Consider the following 18,923-nt stretch of genomic DNA (forward strand, 5'->3'; position numbering starts at 1 on the left):
AAAAAAAAAAAAAAAAAAAAAAAAAAGACAGGTCTGGCTCACAGGCTATAGTTTGCCAACTTCTGCTCTAAATTACTTGAAGTTAATCTGTTCCTCCCTTCTCTTTGGAGGGTTGGTTCATCAGGGTCTCAAAGGACAGAAAAGCTATTGCTCTTCTTGCCATGGTTGCTGCTGTGCACATTTATCCATTAGATGCTGTTTGTAACTAGTCCCCACTGCAGTGTGTTAATGTCACTGTGGGTTATTTTCTCCCCACCCCTCTCTCAAGATAAAACAGTAGATCACCATCATATGCTGCCTATTTCTTCTCTGTCTTAAATTGTTCTCTCTAGCTCCCTATTTCAACATGCTTTGCCTTCTCTCTATCTCTAAGTAACAACAATAGTATATTATTAATAGCATAATATTAGTTGCATTGCACAAATTATCATCAAATCTATCAACAACCTTACAAGGTAATAACCTTATTATTATTCTCTGTTTATAGTCTCATACATGATTCTGAGGCTCAAAAAGCTAAGCAAGGGGGGCACAGTGGCACACACCTGTAGTCCCAGCAACTTGGAAGGCTGAAGCAGGAGGATCACGAGTTCAAAGCCAGTCTCAGCAACTTAGCAAGGCCCTAAGCAATTTCACAGGGCCCTAAGCAACTTAGCAAGACCGTCTTTAAATAAAATATCAAAAGCGGTGGGTATGTAGCTCATGGTTGAGTACTCCTGGGTTCAATTTCCAGTACCAAAAAAAAAAAAAAACTAAGCAAGTTCCCAAGGTCATGTGGCTTACGATTATGAAAGCAGCAGAACTTGCAAAACTAACAGACCTCTTTTTTTTTTTTTTTCCTTTTTCTTGGTACTGGGGATTGAACCCAGGAGTGTTCTACCACTGAACCATATCTCCAGCCCTTTTATTTTTAATTTTGAGACAAGATCTCCCTAAGTTGCTGAGACTGCCCTCAAACTTGCAATCCTCCTCCTTCAGCCTCCCAAGTCACTGGGATTACTGGCATGTACCACCACACCTGGCAAAACAAACAGTCTTTAAAGCCATTATTACACCCTAAAGAAATTATGCTCTCAAAGTTTTTAAACAACAGATGTCTCTTTCTATTGCAATATTATAAGTTTTCATCCTATGACTCAGCAGAGTGTGCAACAAGTCATTGATGACTAGTGCAATCAGTGAAGATCATACACTCACAGGAGGGGACCAGAGACACTGATGGTCGGTGATGGTAGGGAGACAGGAAAATAAGCCCCTTCCTGCCCCCCCCCCCAACTCAAGCGTCTGATCCCAGAACTATTTCAGAATCTCCTATCTCTCTGCTCATCGGAAACAGTGATGTGACAAGATGTGATCTCATACAGAAGCTAAAAAAAGCCGTTCTATGAGACTCAGTCCTGGCCACTCCCTTGCACCATTTCCTGAGCTCAGGAGGCTTGGGAAAGTGGGAGGGGGGGAGAGACCTGATGGATGGGAAAAGGGAAAAGACCCAATGGTGGAATGTTCACTAGGAAAAGAGGAACACGGGCTGAAGCAGGAATTTCAGAAAAGAGAGGAGGGAAATCTCTGGGAGGTCGTTCAGGAAAACTTGCCAAGCCTCATCTCTTTGAAGAAAAGAATAAAAATTATTGGTGTGTTAGCCTGGGAGGAAGTGAAGGTTAGAAAGCAGGAAAAACTCTTGAGAAATGAAATGAGGCCGAGAGGAAAGCCGTCCAACAGATTCATTTTCACAGACGGCAGAGACATGAATGAAATGTTGGGGAAAGGGTGGATCTTTGAGAAAAGGGTTGGACTCCAGTTGATACGCTCTGGAAGAAGACAGGAGGTACACAAAGATCTCAAGCTGAGCGGGCGCAGTGGCGTGTGCCTGTAATCCCAGAGGCTTGGGAGGCTGAGGCAGGAGGATTCTGAGTTCAAAGCCAGCCTCAGCAGAAAGCAAGGTGCTAAGCAACTCAGTGAGACTCTGTCTCTAAATAAATACAAAATAGGGCTGGGGATGTGGCTCAGTGGTCCCAGTTCCCCCCCATCGAAAAAAAAAAAAATATATATATATATATATATCTCAAGACTAGCAGCAGGGGTGGAGGCGGGAGGGGGGGTAGCTCAGTGGTCGAGAACTTTCTAGTGTGCCCTAGACCCTGGGTTTGATCTCCAGCACTGGGGGCTGGGGATCAGCAGCGTCTGTCAGCAGGGCTGGGGTTGCAGGGTACTTTCCCTTCTTCCTCTAGCAACACATTTTCCAGAAGAAGTTACCAGGAATTGAACTCAGGGGAGCTTCACCACTGAGCCACATCCCCAGCCCTTTTTATTTTTTATTTTGAGTCAGGGTCTTGCTAAATTGCTTAGGGCCTCCCTAAATTGCTGAGGTGGGCTTTGAACTCATGACCCTCCCGCCTCAGCCTCCCAGGAAGTACAGATGGGAGGTAGAGGCTGAGTACTGAAGCTCAAGCTGACTCTCTGCTTCTGGAAAGTCACTGGATATCAGAGCCCCAAGATCCTCCTGGTTCCTTTCCATTTCTGCCCTCTTTCTGGCCCGTGTTCCTCTTTTCCTAGTGCACATTTCTCATGCCTACTCTTCTCCCCACCCGTGCTTCTCACAGTGCTGCTTTGCCCCTGGATTGCATCTCAGAGGCTGCTGGTTGTCGGGGACCTTGCCCTGGTCCTCAGGCTCCATCCTGCACCCTGCAGATCTGACCATCTGGATTACACCCAGAACTCCTGATGGCACAGAGCCAGGTGCATAAAGGAGAAGTGAGAGGATCTCAGCGGGGGACTGGCTGAGGAATCCCCCAACACTGCTCCCAGATAGGACAGCATGTGGGGCACAGGGCCCAGGCCAGTCTCCTCAGCCTCTCCTTTCTCTCTTTCCACCACACACAGGGGAGCAGAATGCCACCTGCAGAGACTGAGCCCCTGTCTCCCTTCCACTCCCGGGTGCGGTGGGAGCAGTGGACAGATTGCAGCAAGGAGTGGGAAGCAGATTGAAGGACCACCTTCCCATAACCTGGACTTTTCCTGGGGTGGTTATGACCATTTAGAGAAGGCCTGGGAAGAAAGTTCTGACCCACAACGTCCTGGTCCTTCTGTGCACTTCAACATCTGAGTAGCTAGGGGTGGTCCCAGGAGAAAGGGTGCCTGGGAGACTCCTTCCAACAGAAGGGCCAGTACATGGTACTTCCCTTCTGCCCCTCTACCACCTTGGTACTCTGGAATTTGGTATTTCTTTCTGGAGTGGGACTTATTTTCAACTCAAGAGCACCTGAGTGTCCTTCCTCTGAGACACTCCAAGGTGAGCCCTGGTACCAGCCAGGATGTTTGGGTGTTGAGAACAATGCTCCTTTGGGATTGGGAGAGAGGCCAGGAGATGAGGTTGATGTGGCTGATGCTTGGAGCCCTTCTCTCTGTGACACGGGGACAGGTCTTACTCCTCACATGATCAGGGTCTTAGAAGAAATCATAATTCTTTCATTTATGAACCTGTTTTCCCTGTTACTTTATCAGTGCAGAATCCTCTCCCCACCCCACCCCCTGGCCACATTCTAACCCCTCTGTCCCTCTAGGCACAGCTCAAAAACTGTCTGCTTACTTCTGCTTCCCTGTTTGATTCTCTCAACTGGTAACATGTGCTCACTCCTTTGATAACCCAAAGTCTTTGTGTGTGTATGCGTGTGTGCATGTGTGCGTGCGTGCGTGTGTGTGTGTGTGTGTGTGTGTGTGTGAGAGAGAGAGAGAGAGAGAGAAAGATACTGGGAATTGAACCCAGGGACACTCTACCTCTAAGCTATCTCCCCAGCCCTTTTCTTTTTTCTATTTTTTTTATTATTATTTTTATTTGTTCTATTTAGTTGTTCATGGTTCATGACAGCAGAATGCATTTCAATTCATTCTATACAAATGGAGCCCAACATTTCAATTCTCTGGTTGTACATGGTGTACAGTCACACCATTCATGCAATCATACATGTACCTAGGGTAATGATGTACATCTCATTCTACTATCTTTCCTACCCCCCATAACCCCTCCCTACCCTTCCCTTTGCCCAATCCAAAGTTCCTCCATTCTTCCCATGTCCCCCACCATCATAGGTCAGCATTCAGTGATCAGAGAAAACATTTGGTTGGCTTTTAGGCCCTTTTTTAAGTTGTAGGAGGAACACAATACCTTTATATTATGTGGTGCTGAAGATCAAACTCAGTGTTTCACATGTGCTAGGCAAGTGCTCTACCACGGAGCTAAAACCCCAGCCACTCCCCAGCCTTTTTGATACTTTATGTTGCTGATCTGAAACTTGGGATCCTCCCGCCTCAGCCTTCTGATACACCATTATGGCATGTGCCATGACACCCAGCTCAAACAAGATCTTATGTACTAGAAAGATGATTGATCTGAAATCCCAGCGACTTGGGAGTCTGAGAGGAGGAATGCAAGTTCAAGGCCAGCCTAAGCAATTTAGCAAGGCCCTAAGTAACTTAGTGAGACCATGTCTCAAAATAAAAAATAAAAAGGATTGGGGAAATAGTTCAATGGTAAAGCATCCCTGGGGTCCAGTACTAAAAAGAAAGAGAGAACATTGAGCCAGGCATGGTGGCACACACCTATAATCCTAGCAACTTGAGAGGCTGAGGCAGGAGGTTCACAAGTTCAAAGTCAATCTGGACAACTCAGAGACCTTGTCTCAAAATTAAAAAATATAAAGGGTTGGGAGTATATCTCAATAGTAGAGTATCCCTGAGCTCAATCCCAGTTCTAAAAGCAAAAAACAAAAACCACACACACACACACACACACACACACACACACACACTGGACTGGGAGCCAGAAAACCCAGAGACCTGACTCTGTAGGTGGCTTGACTCGGAGCAAGCCATTCTCCAATTTTGTGCCTCCATAAAGTAAGGGTGACTAGGTTGCCCTGAAGCCTGGCTGACTGTGACACCCTTCCAGTTCCCAAGTTCTAGAACTCCGTTCTCCCTTCTCTTCTTGGCTCAGACTGGCTTGTGTGTGCCGCCCATGAACAGAGCTGTCCCAGAGGAGTTCCTCGCAGGTGGAGACCCAGTGCCCCGAGGCCGCACTCGCCGTTGCCTGTCCGCAGTGGAATCCAGAGAGCAGCCAGAGGAAGAGGAGAAAGAAAATGAGGAGGAAAAGGAAGGACAAAAAAAGGGGGGGAATGGTTTCCATGCTGTACCCCTCCGAAGGTCGGGGGCTTTCCGTGCCCATAGCCACACCTATGACCCCTTCAAAAGACATAGCTGGGAGCCCGGCAGGGAGTTCCAGGACCCCCTGAGCAGGTAAGCATGAAGCCCTCCTCCCTGCCTCCTCCTCCCCACCCTGGGCCTTGAAGAAAGGGGTTGAGAAGAAATATTCTGTGTCCTTACCCGCTCCCCAAAGATCTCCCCAGGGAGACAACTATCCCTGAGGAATGACCTCTAGTCTCCTCCCTGGACAATCAGAGCTCAACTGTGAGCCTTGGGAGGATGGAGCTTGTCTTCCAAAAGGGTACTTTCCCCAGTGGCTCTGGCTCCTCCTTCCTACCTGTTCTCAGGAGCAGGTTAGTGTGGAATGGAGGTGGGGTGAGGATCAAGACACTTGGGTCCCACTTTGGGTTTCCTAGAACCAAACAATAGTGTCAGAGCTGAAAGGAACTCGGAAATCAAATGACCCAATCCCCTCATTTTACAGATGAGGAAACTGAGGCCCAAAGAACTTTAGGATTTAAAAAAATATATATATATACATTTGGTTTTTTTTAGATATTCATGATAGTAGAGTGTATTTTGACATATCGTACATGGAGTATAACTTCTCATGCTCGTGGTTGTACACGATGTGGATTTGTGGGTTACACTGGTGGTGTACCCACATATGAACATAGGAGAGTTATGCCTGGTTTCGTTCTACTGTCTCTCCTGTTCCCATGCCCCCTCCCTTCTGTTCTTCCCTCCCGCGCCCCCGCTTGTTGTGTGTTAGCATCCACATATCATTTTTGGGGACTGGCTTATTTCACTTGGCATGAGAGTCTCCAGTTCCATTTAGGATGTTTCTCGAGAGAAGTGGGCTCCGGGTTGGGGCACTGGGCTTGTTCCATTTCCAGTCCTGCTGGTTCCAGGCTGAGGCAGACCCACGGTGTCTCAGGCTGATTTTCAGCTCAGTGCTGCAGCGGGGAGCAGCTGCTCTTGCTCAGAGTTCTGCATGTGCTTGAACTGGGGGAGAGGGACCCAACTCTTCCCCCTCCCCTGGAAAATCCCTGACCACTTCCCCAAAAACAGAGGAAGTCAGAAAGAGAAGGCCCCGGGGGTCCGCATGAAGAGTTCAGTGTGAGTGGTCATCCTGGGGGCCTGCTATCCATGGAGGTGCACTGTCCCTCTGCTTTGGCGGTGGTCCCCTTGGACAAGCTCCCTTAGCTTTGGTGAGTGGACCACCTTCTCTAGCTCCTTGGCGCAGCTGGCTGTAGGCTGAGTGGGCAGAGAGCATGCTGGGTCTTGTTCCTGAACTGGTGCGGGTGGGAATTCAGGTGACAAGCAATGCCTGAAAAGCTCATGGCACCTTCCTATGAGCAGAGTTGAAAGCAGAAATGCCCTGGGGACCCCATATGTGGTGCCAGCTGCATTTCAGGGGTTCACGGTGTCAGCCATCTTTTATGATCAGGCATTAATATGGCATATTGGGTGCAGAGGGAAGGGAGCCCTGAGCACACTATTTAGCTGAATAAGGGGAAAGGTTGGCATCAGAAACCAGAGAAGTGCGACTCCAGCTTGCCCTTCCCCTCCCCCCTCCAACACCAACAGGTTTTCTTTAGCATGCAGTACTGCGCTTTGGCCAGCAGGGGCCACCCTTGCCTGCAGCTAGCTCTGCAGTTCTGCCAAAGCAGAGCCCCCAAAGGAACAGCTAGCCCGAGTCTGGGCTGCACCTATGCCAACAGGAAGGGCTGGGCTGGGGGCAAGCAACAGGGCTGGGCTGAGGCAGTTTTCCTCCCTGGTGCCCATCACTGGTCACTGACTACAGAGGGCAGTGGTGGCAATGTGTGTTTCAGGAGCAGACTGCAGGCATCGGAATGCCGAGGCCCCCAGGAAGCCCCCTTACTACAGAGCCAAGAAGAACTGGACACTATTTTGGGATCACAGCAGCAGAGTGGCCAATCCTCCCACCTGGTATGGACAGACAAATCGCCACTGAGGCTCTTGTCTTGCTTTCCACCCCTCCTATGCCCCTGGCCTGTCCGGTCACCACTCTGTGCCTCTTCTGTTCTGCCAGCTGCTGGGTCTCTCTGGGTCCAAGCATTGCTCTGACTTTATCTGACCAAACTGAATCTGTCATCTGTACCCCTCTGTCTGCTTCCCTGGGTCTGTATACTCTGGCCCTGACTCTTAGCGTCCCGCCTCTGTTGCTTTCTCTAAGACTCTCTGTTTCTCCCTTTCTGTGTCTCTGTTAATGTGGATATTTCTGTTCCTCTCTTCTTAAAAGGGCCCTGTTTGCCTAGCTGTTATAACCACTTCTTTCTCTGGGCCCCAATTCCCATGGTTGAAGCTGGACTTGTTATTTGTGGGATGAAACTAGGCATCTAGTACCCTGAAAGATATAAAAGTTCTCCAACAAGATAGCCATGAGTACCGAATGAGAAAGGATGTAAACATTGCCCAGCCTTCTGGCTTAAGGGAACATAACTCAGGGTTAGTGTCTCCAACTAGGACCTAAGGACCACTGTGGATACAAAAGAGCTTTGGAGACACCACTGGTTCTGCTAGGTGAGAGTCCCTGAATACATCCCTGAGCTCATCCCTTGACTGGCCAGGCTTTCCAATCCTGGATTCATTTTTGGGGTGCATATGACTTGGAAGAAAAACTGAGAAAAAGAGGCTGTGTACAGCCTGTCTGAGAACTAGAAAGAATCATCTTAACCCATCAGCAGCTTTTTAACCATCTGAATCTCTGCATGCCCCACCCAATCTGCTGCCCCATTTCAGAGATATCGTAGAAAGAACAGGATTTTGGAGTCAAATGACTCCTATATCCTTCATTTTTCTTCTCTCTCTCTCTCTCTTTTTTTAAATTTTTCAGTTGTCAATGGACCTTTATTTATTTACATGTGGTGCCAAGAATCGAACCCAGCACCTCACACATACTAGATAAGTGATCTACCACTGAGCTACTACCCCAGCCCTTTCTCTTTTCTTTTTGAGACAAAGTTTTCCTGTGTTACCTAAGCTGATCTAGAATTCCTGGGTTCAAGCCATGCTCCTGTCTCAGCCTCCTGAGTAGCTGGAACCACAGAGGTATGCCACCATGCCTGGCCAATAAAACTATCTTTTAAGCCTGTAATTATTAAGTTTAAAAAATGTGTAGTTGGGCAGGTGATGCACACCTGTAATCCAGCAACTCTGGCGACTGAGGGGAGGATCTCAAGTTTGAGGCCAGCCTGAGCAACTTAGCAAGACCCTGTCTCAAAAGAGAGAGAAAATAAATTAATTAAAAAGGCTGGGAATGTGACTCAGTGGTAGACTGCTTGCCTAGCATACCCCAAACCTTGGGGTTCAATCCCCTGTACTGCCCCCAAACACAAACAAAAACCTTTTTTTTTTTTTTTTTTTTTGATGCTGAGGATGGAACCCAGGGCCTTGCGCATGGGAGGTAAGCACTCTACCAACTGAGCTACATCCCCAACCCTACAAACAAAAACCTAGTTAAGATGCCATTCTATTATGCTTTTCTGCTCCCATCTTTAAGCTTATCCTTAAATTTTTTTTTTTTTTTTGGTGGTGGTAGTGCTGGGGATTGAACCCAGGGCCTTGCGCATGGGAGGTAAGCACCCTACCAACTGAGCCACATCCCCAGCCACCCTTAATATTCTTTGTCTCTCTGTTTGGGGTTGCTGTAGTGCTCCACCAGAGCCCACAGACTAAAAGCTTGGGTCACTGAGCTCAGGCCTGGGGCTGTAGACTGTTCATGTGCCAAGTCTTGCTCCAAATTTTATTTTGTTTGGCCACTAAGATGCTTAAACTTTAAAAAATTTTGATGTCTTTAAATGTGCTCTCCAGTTTGTCCAAGTGGCTAATATTTCCTGTTGTATTTTTCCCTTTGTCTTTTTTTTTTTTTTTTTTAAGAAAGAGAGAGAGAGAGAATTTATGAATATTTATTTTTTAGTTTTCGGCGGACACAACATCTTTGTTTGTATGTGGTGTGTATTGAACCCGGGCCGCACATATGCCAGGCGAGCACACTACCACTTGAGCCACATCCCCAGCCCACCCCTTTGTCTTTTTTAATATACTATCTAAAATGAATCCCCAATAAATCAAACACCTATCTCAAGATCACTAATACTTTTAAATTTGTTTATGTGATCCTCCTGTCTCTTATTTCCCTGTCTCCTGAAAACAATCTTGAATTTATCACTCATTTACCTTAATTTTTACTTTAAAAATTTTTACCTTTTTTTTTTTTTTTCATGGTGCTGGGGATCAAACCCAAGGTCTCACACATACTAAGTCACTGAGCTATTCTCCCAGCCCTTACTAGCCCTTAAAAATTGTTTTAACACAGATATATGCCTTACCTACTAATATATTATGTCTTGTTTTTGAGTTTTGTTTTTATTACTTATTTATTGGTACTGGGAATTGAACCTGGGTGCTTAACCACTGAGTCCTATCTCCAGCCCTTTTTATTTTTATTTTGAGACAGGGTCTCATTAAGTTGCTTAGAGCCTTGCTGAATTGCTTAAACTGGTCTTGAACTTTCAATCCTCCTTCCTCAGTTTCCAGAGCCTCTGGGATTGTAGCATGTGCCACCATGCCCAGCAATTTATCAATTTTTTAATGGTGGCTTGGCACAGTGGCACACACCTGTAATCCCAGCAGCTTGGGAGGCATAGGCAGGAGGATTGCAAGTTCAAAGCCAGCCTCAGCAAAAGTAAGGCGCTAAGCAACTCAGTGAGACCCTGTCTCTAATAAAATACAAAATAGGGCTGGGATGTGGCTCAGTGGTCGAGTGCCCCTGAGTTCAATCCCTGGTATCCCCCCAAACTTTTTTATAAGGTTAGTGCATTTTGTTTATGTTTCAGAGATTTTGCCTACCCCAAGAATGTGATGATTTTATCCAGTATTTTCTTCTAGAAGGGTTATTGTTTTAGTCTTTCACATTTTAATGTTTGTTTTTTTCCCATACAAAGACCCAATTGTTCCATTATCATTTCTTTTAAAGACCCTACTTTCCCCAGCAAATGGCTGTGGTTGTGGTACTTTCATTGAAAACCAAACAACTGTATTGATGTGAGTCTATTTCTGGACCTTTTCTATTCCACTGAGCTATTTGCTTCTCTTTATACTAACATGACATTATCATAATTAATATAGCGTTAGTTGAAATCTTTAAAATCTAACAGTGTAAGTCCTCCAACTTTATTATTCTTTTTAGGATCTTGGCTCCCCTAGGTCTTTTGCATTTCATGTAACTTTTAGAATCAGCTTACAAATTTCTTAAAACAAACAAGCAAAAATACCTGCTGGATTTTGATTGAGGGTGCACTGAATTTAAAGAATAATTTAGGGGGCTGAGGATGTGGCTCAAGTGGTAACGTGCTCGCCTGGCATGCGCAGGGCGCTGGGTTCGATCCTCAGCACCACATAAAAATAAAATAAAGATGTTGTGTCCACTGAAAACTAAAAAATAAATATTAAAAAATTCTCTCTCTCTCTCCCTCTCTCTCAAAAAAAAATAATAATTTAGGGGTTGGGGGATATGGCTCAGTGGTAGACTGCTTGCCTAGCATAAATGAGACCCAAGGGTTGATCCCCAGCCCCCCCCACAAAATATTAATTTAGGATGAATTCACATGCGTGGAAAGAAATCTATTTATTTAGGCTTTTCTAAGAATATGTCTTTTAATAAAATATTGGTTTCTTCATACTCGACTTGCCCATCATTAGATTTATTTATGGGTACTTTTTAGGTTTGCTTGCTATTACAATGCTTTTTTATTTTTGGACTACATTTTATGATTATGTTTGGTTTATAGAAATAGAATTGAAAATTAGTCAATGTACGGTGTCTTTTTTTTTTTTTCCTGCACTGAGGATTAAACCCAGGAATGTTCTACTGAGTTACATCCCCAGCCCTTTTTTATTTTATTTTTGAAATTTTGAGACAGGGTCTCACCAAGTTGTTAAGGCTGGCCTGAATTTCTGATCTTCCTGCCCACTTTCCAGAGTAACTGTGATTATAGGCATGAGCTACAGTTAGCCATCTTCAAATGAACTACATTTCTTCTTTTCTGCTGAGTAGAAATGGTGATCCAATGGGCATGCCTGTCTTGTTCCTGATTTTAGAGGGAGAATATCTTAGATTTAACTTTTTGTTATCGTGGTTTTCTTTGTTGCTGGAGATTGAACCCAGGACCTCATGCATGCTAAGCACAATCTCCACTGCTGAGTTATACTCCCAGTCCAGGTTTCTTCATTGACATTGATTGTGGGGCTGTACTCTGTGAAAGATTCTCTTTATCAGATTAAGGAAGATTCCTTCAATTCCTAATTGCCAAGACTTTCATTTTTAGAATGAATGAGCGCTGGATTTTATCCTTATGCTTTTCTGCAATTGCTACGATGATTTTATTTTTTTCTCCTTTTAATACGTTATTGAGGTAAATTACAAGTGAAGTTTTTCTCATGTTAAACCATCCTTTTATTCTTAGATAAATGTAATTTTGTTATGACAGGTTGTCTTTTTCTTTCTTTTTTTTGGGGGGGAGGGTGTTACTGGGTATTAAACCCAGTGATGTTCTACCACTGAACTACACCCCTGGCCCATTTTTTTACTTTTTATTTTGAAACAGGAACTCATTAAGTTGCCCAGGCTGTCCTAGAATTTGTGATCCTCATGCCTCAGCCTCCCAAGTTCCTGGGATTACAGGCATGTGCCACTGTGACTGGCTAGATTATCTTTTTTATATACTGCCAGGTTTTATTTGTGGTACTTATATTGCAGTATAATAAACTAACCCCCAATTTAGTGGCTTAGCAAACAACCATTTTGGGCTCCAATTTTATAAGTGGGCAATCTGTCTGGGCTCAGCTGACAGTTCTGTGTGTGTGTGGAGGGGTGTGGTACTGAGGATTGAACCCAGAGGTACTCTACCATTAAGCTATATCCACAGCACTTTTTTTTTCTTTTTTTCTGAGATAGGGTCTTGCTAAATTACCCAGGCTGGCCTCAAACTTGTGATCCTCTTACTTCCAGAGTTGCTGGGATTATAGGCATGCACCACTATGCCCAACTAGATGACTTCTTAACTTCTTAATAGGAAAAGCTGCAAGTAATCTGTGATCATTAAAATACTACAGTTTCCTAATATTTTGTTTGGGATTTTTGTACTTATGTTTACAAGAAAGATCAGCCCATATTTTCCTTTGCCGTATTATCCATGTGTAATTTTAGATTCAAGTTTATTGTCTTAGAGAGTCGAAGTGCTTCTGTTTTTATTTTTATTTTTTATTTCTATTCTTTGGAAGAATTTCTATAATTCTTCATGTATAACCTGTTAGTGATCTGTTGTGGAAAGATTTGTCCAGAACAGTGTAGCCTGTTGTTGTTTTGTTTTGCTTTTGGAAAATTAACTACTGATTCCCTTTCTTTAATAGGACCATTCAGACTATCTATTTCTTCTTGACTCAATTTTGGTAAGTTATATATCTATTTCTTTCTTTTAGTAAGAATTTGTCTATTTTGTTTGCATTTTCAAAATTGTTAGCAAAAAGTTGTAGGTAATATTATCTCTCTTTTTTTCCCCCCTGGTGCTGGGATTGAACCCAGGGCCTTGTACATGCGAGGCAAGAACTCTACCAACAGAGCGATCTCCCCAGCCCCTTCTCTCATCTTTTTAATCATTGCTCTTTCTGTACTTAGATCCACCTAGTAATTCTAATTTTATTTATGCCGTCTCTCTTTATCACTCTTTTGTGTTTGTGTATTTTATTTGCCTGTTCCTAAAACACAACTCTTGGTTTTATTGACCCTTTCTAGTTTATCTTTATTTAGTATTTCATTGATTTCTGATTTTCTTTCTTTATTGTATTGGGCTCAAACTCAGGTTGTGGAGCACTCTAAGCAAAGTTTCTACCACTGAGCTACATCTCCTCCCCAGCACTTTCGGTATTTTATTTTGAGACATGGTCTCACTAGGATGCTGAGGCTAGCCTTGAATTTGCAATCCTTCTGCCTCAGCCTTTGGAGTCACTGGGATTACAGGTGTGCACCACTATAGCCTGCACGGTTTTATCTTTATCATATACTTCTCTCAGTTTTCTTTGTGATCTGTTCTTTTTATAACTTAAGTTGGCATAACTCATTACTTTTCAAGCTTTTAAAAAATTTCAAGGCTGGGGTTGCGGCTCAGTGGCAGAGCACTTGCCTGGCATGTGTGAGGCAATGGGTTCGATTCTCAGCACCAAATATAAGCAAATGAATAAAATAAAAGCTCATCAACATCTAAAAAAAAATTCAATATGAAATTTTTAGGCCACAAATTGCCTTTGAAATACCACTTGCTATATCCCATGAGTTTTGTTTTATAGTTTATTTTAAAATATTTTTTTAGTTATACATGGACACAATATCTTTATTTTGTTTATTTATTTATATGTGGTGCTAAGGATAGAACCCAGTGCCTCACATGTGCGAGGCGAGTGCTCTGCCACTAAGCCACAACCCCAGCCCATTATTTTTATTTTTGTAGAATTTTTTAAAAAATTGTTTTGTTTTAATTGTGGTTCTAAGGATTGAACCCAGGGTCTAGCACATTCTAGGCAAGTGCTCTACCACTGAGCTGCACCCCCAACTCTAGAGTTTTTTTTTTCTGATTTTACTTAAGGGATTTTCCCCCCATTGGAAAAAATTTAAATGTAACATAACATAGAAAAATATAGAAAACTTACATGTAGAGTATAGTGAATAATTAGGGAGCAAATACCTGTGTAACCACCCCTGGGTTAAAAATGTAAAATTAAAAATAAAAAAACAGATTTCCAGTGCTGCAAACACACACACACACACACACACACACACGTATATAATAACAAGTAAAACAAACAAACAAAAAAAACATAGATCAGGGGCTGGGATTGTGGCTCAGCAGTGGAGCGCTCGCCTAGCACGGCCGGGACCTGGGTTCGATCCTCAGCACCACATAAAAATAAAGGCATTGTGTTGTGTCCATGTACACCTAAAAAAATAAATAAATAATATATATAAAATAAGTAAATAAATATAGATATAAATTAAATAAATAAATATATATATGAAGAATCAATAGTTGGTCTCTTTTAAAATTTATATGAATGTAGTCATACAGTGTATAAATCTTTTGGGTCTTGATTTTTTTCAGTCAACATTGTGTTTTCAAGATTCATCCATATTGTGAAATGAACTATGGTTTGTTTGTTTTTACTTGTCAAATAATATGTAACTATATCACAGATTTTTTTTAAGGTATTGGGGATTCCAAGGGTCCTCTACCAGCGAGCTATATCCCCAGTCCTTTTAATTTTTTTATTTTGACCCTCCTGCCTCAGCCTCCCGAGTCACCGGGATTACAGGCTTATGGCACTGCCACCCGGATATATTACAAATTCTTTAATCCGCTGAAGTGGGACTTCTGGTTATTGCTCTGGGATACATATTATTTGAAATGTGTTAAGATTCGCCTTATGACATAATATGTGGCCAGTTTTTGTAATGCTCCCTGCAGATCTGAGGAAGAATAGAGAAAAGATTGTCTAAAGAACCCACCATCTGTATTTCCTATTTCCTCTTGCCTTAAATCCAGACTGCCCGAGTTTATTTCATTCCCTACCTCGCCCCTATAGGTTGAGTTTGTCATCTCTGGAAATCATTCAGAGTCAATATTTTCTCTCCAAAAATGTTTTCTGTATTTGAAAAGCCTGATACCCAATGTGTACATGTTTGGAGACATCACACTGCGTAGTATTAACATGCAGACTTATGGTGGGTCAATTTAAAAAAAGAACTGAAGAAGAAAGTCTACGACAGCACAGCGATGACAAGAGAGCAGGAGTAACTTCTGAACTATTTCAGCTGGAATATCCCAGATATGGGTCGTGGAGCCCGGGAGGGTCTGAGTTTGTAGAAATGCCAAGCTGTGGGAAAGGGGAGAACATGCTGGGCGGTGGGTGAAGCTGACCCTTGTATGAGAACTCTTGACATGATTTTAGGGTCGGGATTCCTGTCATCCATCTGCTGGCTCTTTGGATCACTCCGTCACTGGTATGCTTTCCAAGTCTGTATCCATGAGCGCCATCAACTGCCACTCCGAGCGCTCAGATCCAGATGGTAAGTAAAAGAGGGGAGTGAATTAAAGATGGACCCTTCTCTAATCCATCTCATCACTAGTCCTCCGTCGGCTGTTTAGCATCCAGATGTCCTGGATAACCTCCAACCACACCCTTGGAGCCCCCAGAATGTCATTACTCAAATGAGAGATCTTAATTCAGGACTTTGGCATTTTGAGACTCTTCTGCCAATTAGAGGGGACATAGGACAGAGAGAGGCTCTCCAGCCTCCTCTGTCACCAAAAGTGGAGGACAGTTATCTGAAATGTACCTTTTCCTCAAGATGGAGTACTGGGAACTCAGTGTAAATCCTTAGTCCTCCCCAGTCACCAGAAACAGAACTGAAACATCAGGCCCCTCTCCCCCTCTTCTCATAACCCTGGTTCCTAAGTTCTTCAGCTGTGCTCTGCTCAGAACCCCGCCCTCCCTCCCTGGTCCCCAGTGCCCGCCCTCAGGAATGGCGTCACATGCACCTGCAGCTTGGGAACCTGATCCAGGTGGAGGGGGTGGGGGAGGCAGCCCTGGGCGCCTTTGTCTGGCTTTAGCTAGACACTCCTCTTCTCCTTCTTTGTTGGCAGGACATTCATCCCAGTACTCTGCCACTGACCTCAGCAAACCGTGAGTTTGGGGACTGGAATCCCTTTGAAGACCAAGATGGGGGAGAAATTAGGGAAAGAAAAGGAGTAACCATATCACAGAGTGTCAGCTGGGTAAGAGAGTTTGCTGTTGTCAAAGACATAAAGGTGGATGGGCAGTTGGGCTGTTGGACAGTCAGGGAGAGACAGTGACCAAGGACCAAGGTTGGGCTTTGGGTGGTTCAGGTAATTGACCACTGGGGAGTGGTCCTAAGAGAGCTATGCAAGAGCTGTAGAGCTCCCAGAAGAGGGCAGGGCCTGAAGGCCAAGTTCAAGAACCCAGACAGAGGAAGCCGAGGGATTTCGATAACTATCTAAATAAGCATGTAAAATCAGCACCTGTTCATTTGGCTCCTGTGACTGAAGTCTGAGTGGGACCGTCTTCTAAGACAGTGTGGCTGTGTGAGCGAGTACTGGGCCCTTTAAGATCTCAGACTCTGATTTGTGGTCCTGAAATTCTGCAGCTGACACATCCTCCTGGCTCTGGGTTTGGGATTAGCTCATGGGATGGGGCTGATGAAATCCCAGGAAATTCAGTCCTTATTGGCTTCAGGCCCAGAGGCTCTTTCCAAACAGCACGGGGTCTACACAGGGCTCTTGTTCTGAGGGGGGAAATGCCCCCCTGGAGGGCTCTCTGTCCACTCCACTTCCTTTGGGGAGCAGCATGAGAGCAGGGATTGGGTCCACCCATCCCGAGCCTGGATTAGGTGGGAAGGGGGAGTCTGCATGTATCTGGGAGGAGCCTGGAGTTCTCCTCATAAATAGAGGGGCCTGGAAAACTCGAGTGTCCACATCCGGGAAGCCGTCGGAGGTGTGTGGGGTGCCTTTCCGCCCTCCTCTTTCTCCTTCACCTTCACCCTTCCCCTCGGAGTCTTTCCTCCTATGTCTACCTGCCGGCCGTGGGCCTTCCCTTGCTCTCTCCACCATCTCTCTGGGAGTATCTTGTTTGCTTTCCAGCTCCATCTCCCTCTTCTCACCTCTTCTTTGTCTCTGCAGCTGGAACCAGCTGGAAGGGAACTCGGGGGCCTGGGCAGGCTCCTCCTTGCGAAGGACCTTCAGCTTCCTCTTCCTCATGACGGGCAAGTCAAAGGTAAGAGTTAGAGAGGGACGGGGCCTGGGCTGGTTGCCCTCCCCGTTCCCTTCCTCCTGAGCCCCCCATGTCACCCCTCCCTGGCCCTCCCTATTAGAAATTCAGGACAAGGCTCACATTTTGAGGGAACATATGCTCACTCTTCCAGCCTCTGTGGCTGTGACCCAGCAAATCGCCTTTTCTCTGCTCTACCCCCGCCTCCAGCTTAGCAGGCAGCTGTGGACAGCTGGAAAAAGGGACGAGGGCTCGGAGCCGGGAGCTGAGGCATGGCATTGCGTTTTTACTTTAGGTCTCTTGCGGCTAAGAGGTGGGCAGCAGAAATGTTATGTCCATTATTATTGGACATGATAATGATAATAATTACAGCAAGACTCTGTACTTCTTCGTAGAGTATTAGAGTTTGCGAAGGACTTTTACACTCGTAATTTCATGGGTGGAAATGGCAGCTGAAGGCGTTGAACTAAGACCCTAGTGGGAGGGCAAGCCAGGGAGGTGTATGACTCTGGAGGACATGTGCCTGTGTGGCTTGTGTGTTCTGATCCTGGTAAGTGAAAGCATATTGCTTTCCTCCTGGTGACCTACCCTCTTCTCTGGAGCTTGCAGCTTGAAATTCATCTCTATTTTCTTTATTGACTGGCAGAAGGAGCCACCTTCCTTTTCTCCCCTAGCCTCCCCAGGTGTACATGTGTTTTCCCAAGCTGGGGTGGCTTCTGGGCACTGAGAAACTCCAGAGAAGAGAAGGACCAGGGGTTTTTCCCACACTAGGGTTGCCTGGACTCCTCCTGGCTCTCCCTGAGGGCCTGGTGCTGCTCCCTGGGCCAGCCTCTGAGCCAGATTCCCTTCCTCTGAGTGGGCTGGGAAAGTAGAGAGAGATGTAAACAGGTCACCTGTTTAGCACCTGGTTAGGAGTTGAGACTGGTGGATTCCCACCAGAGTCTCCTTGAGTTCAGAGGAGGTGAGTCTGCTGGGGGAATCACCCTCTTGTCTTGTCTTTTTTAGTTACAGGTGGACACAATACCTTTATTTATTTATTTTTTATGTGGTGCTGAGGATGGACTCCCATGTGATAGGCGAGTGCTCTACCCGCTGACCACAACCCCAGCCCCTCACCCTGTCAGTACTGTGCAGGGCTCAGCTTGGCCCCAGTTGGTCTGTGTGTGCCCCGCCTTGGCCTAACAGCCATGTAGGAGGCTGAATAACCTAATGAAAGGGAACGTGGGCAGACCTTGGAGCCCAGACAAGCAACAGGAAAGAACCTGAGAAAGCCAGGATACGGTCCCCTCTGGCCTTTCCCCACCAGGGCCTCTGGTCCTGTCTTCCTGTTTCCCTCCCTGTCATGCCTCGGCCCAGCTTCCTTCCAGCCTCTGGGGAACAAGTGCTCCTGCTTCACTTCATCTCCTCCGACTCAGGATGTGGAACAGGGCAGGTAAACATCAGGGGGCAGGGCAGGACAGCAGCTCAGTCAGGCAGTGACCGAAGGGAAGGAAGCAGTTCATTCCCCAGAGGCCACCTCATTTAATTCTTGTAAGAACTTGGAATAGAAGTGAATGATTTTTATTTGTTTGTTTTCTTTCAGTACTGGGGCTTGAACCCAGGGCACCTTACCACGGAGCCACATCCCACAGGGTCTCACTAAGTTGCCGAGGCTGGCCTTGAACAAAGACAAGTATTTTAATCTCCATTGCGTAGACAGGCTAACCCAGAGCTAAACTACTTGCCCAAGATCCCGCAGCTAGTAAAAGGCGGAGCTCTGACATTGCTGCCTCTGCCCCTCTCTAAAGTAAACCCAACCCAACAGCCTGTCCCCTTCCTTCCATCAGGCTCTGCTGGGGGGCGTCAGTTATGCCTTAATCCCCCCC

At 45.3% G+C, this 18,923-nt stretch overlaps 1 protein-coding gene across 8 annotated transcripts in view; it reads left to right on the forward strand.

Moving 5' to 3' along the window:
• Arhgef2 (Rho/Rac guanine nucleotide exchange factor 2) overlaps nt 1-18,923 on the forward strand; it is a 55,964-nt gene that overhangs the window by 3,748 nt on the left and 33,293 nt on the right. For 4 of the 8 annotated variants that reach the window (XR_001505385.2, XM_015502741.2, XM_015502743.2 and 1 more), the window contains exons 2-7: nt 4,991-5,289; nt 7,011-7,149; nt 12,634-12,672; nt 15,223-15,340; nt 15,918-15,957; nt 16,971-17,064. Coding sequence is in view for 7 of the 8 variants with exons in the window: in XM_015502741.2 (XP_015358227.1) it covers nt 5,012-5,289; nt 7,011-7,149; nt 12,634-12,672; nt 15,223-15,340; nt 15,918-15,957; nt 16,971-17,064 (708 nt within the window). In the remaining variant the exon portion in view is untranslated. Of the gene's footprint in view, nt 1-4,990; nt 5,290-7,010; nt 7,150-12,633; nt 12,673-15,222; nt 15,341-15,917; nt 15,958-16,601; nt 16,786-16,970; nt 17,065-18,923 lie in introns of those variants that run through there. The other 4 variants (XM_015502744.2, XM_015502745.2, XM_048814705.1 and 1 more) reach the window with 4 other exon arrangements.

This window comes from Marmota marmota, unplaced genomic scaffold, assembly GCF_001458135.2.
Source record: "Marmota marmota marmota unplaced genomic scaffold, marMar, whole genome shotgun sequence".
Classification (NCBI taxonomy): domain Eukaryota; kingdom Metazoa; phylum Chordata; class Mammalia; order Rodentia; family Sciuridae; genus Marmota; species Marmota marmota.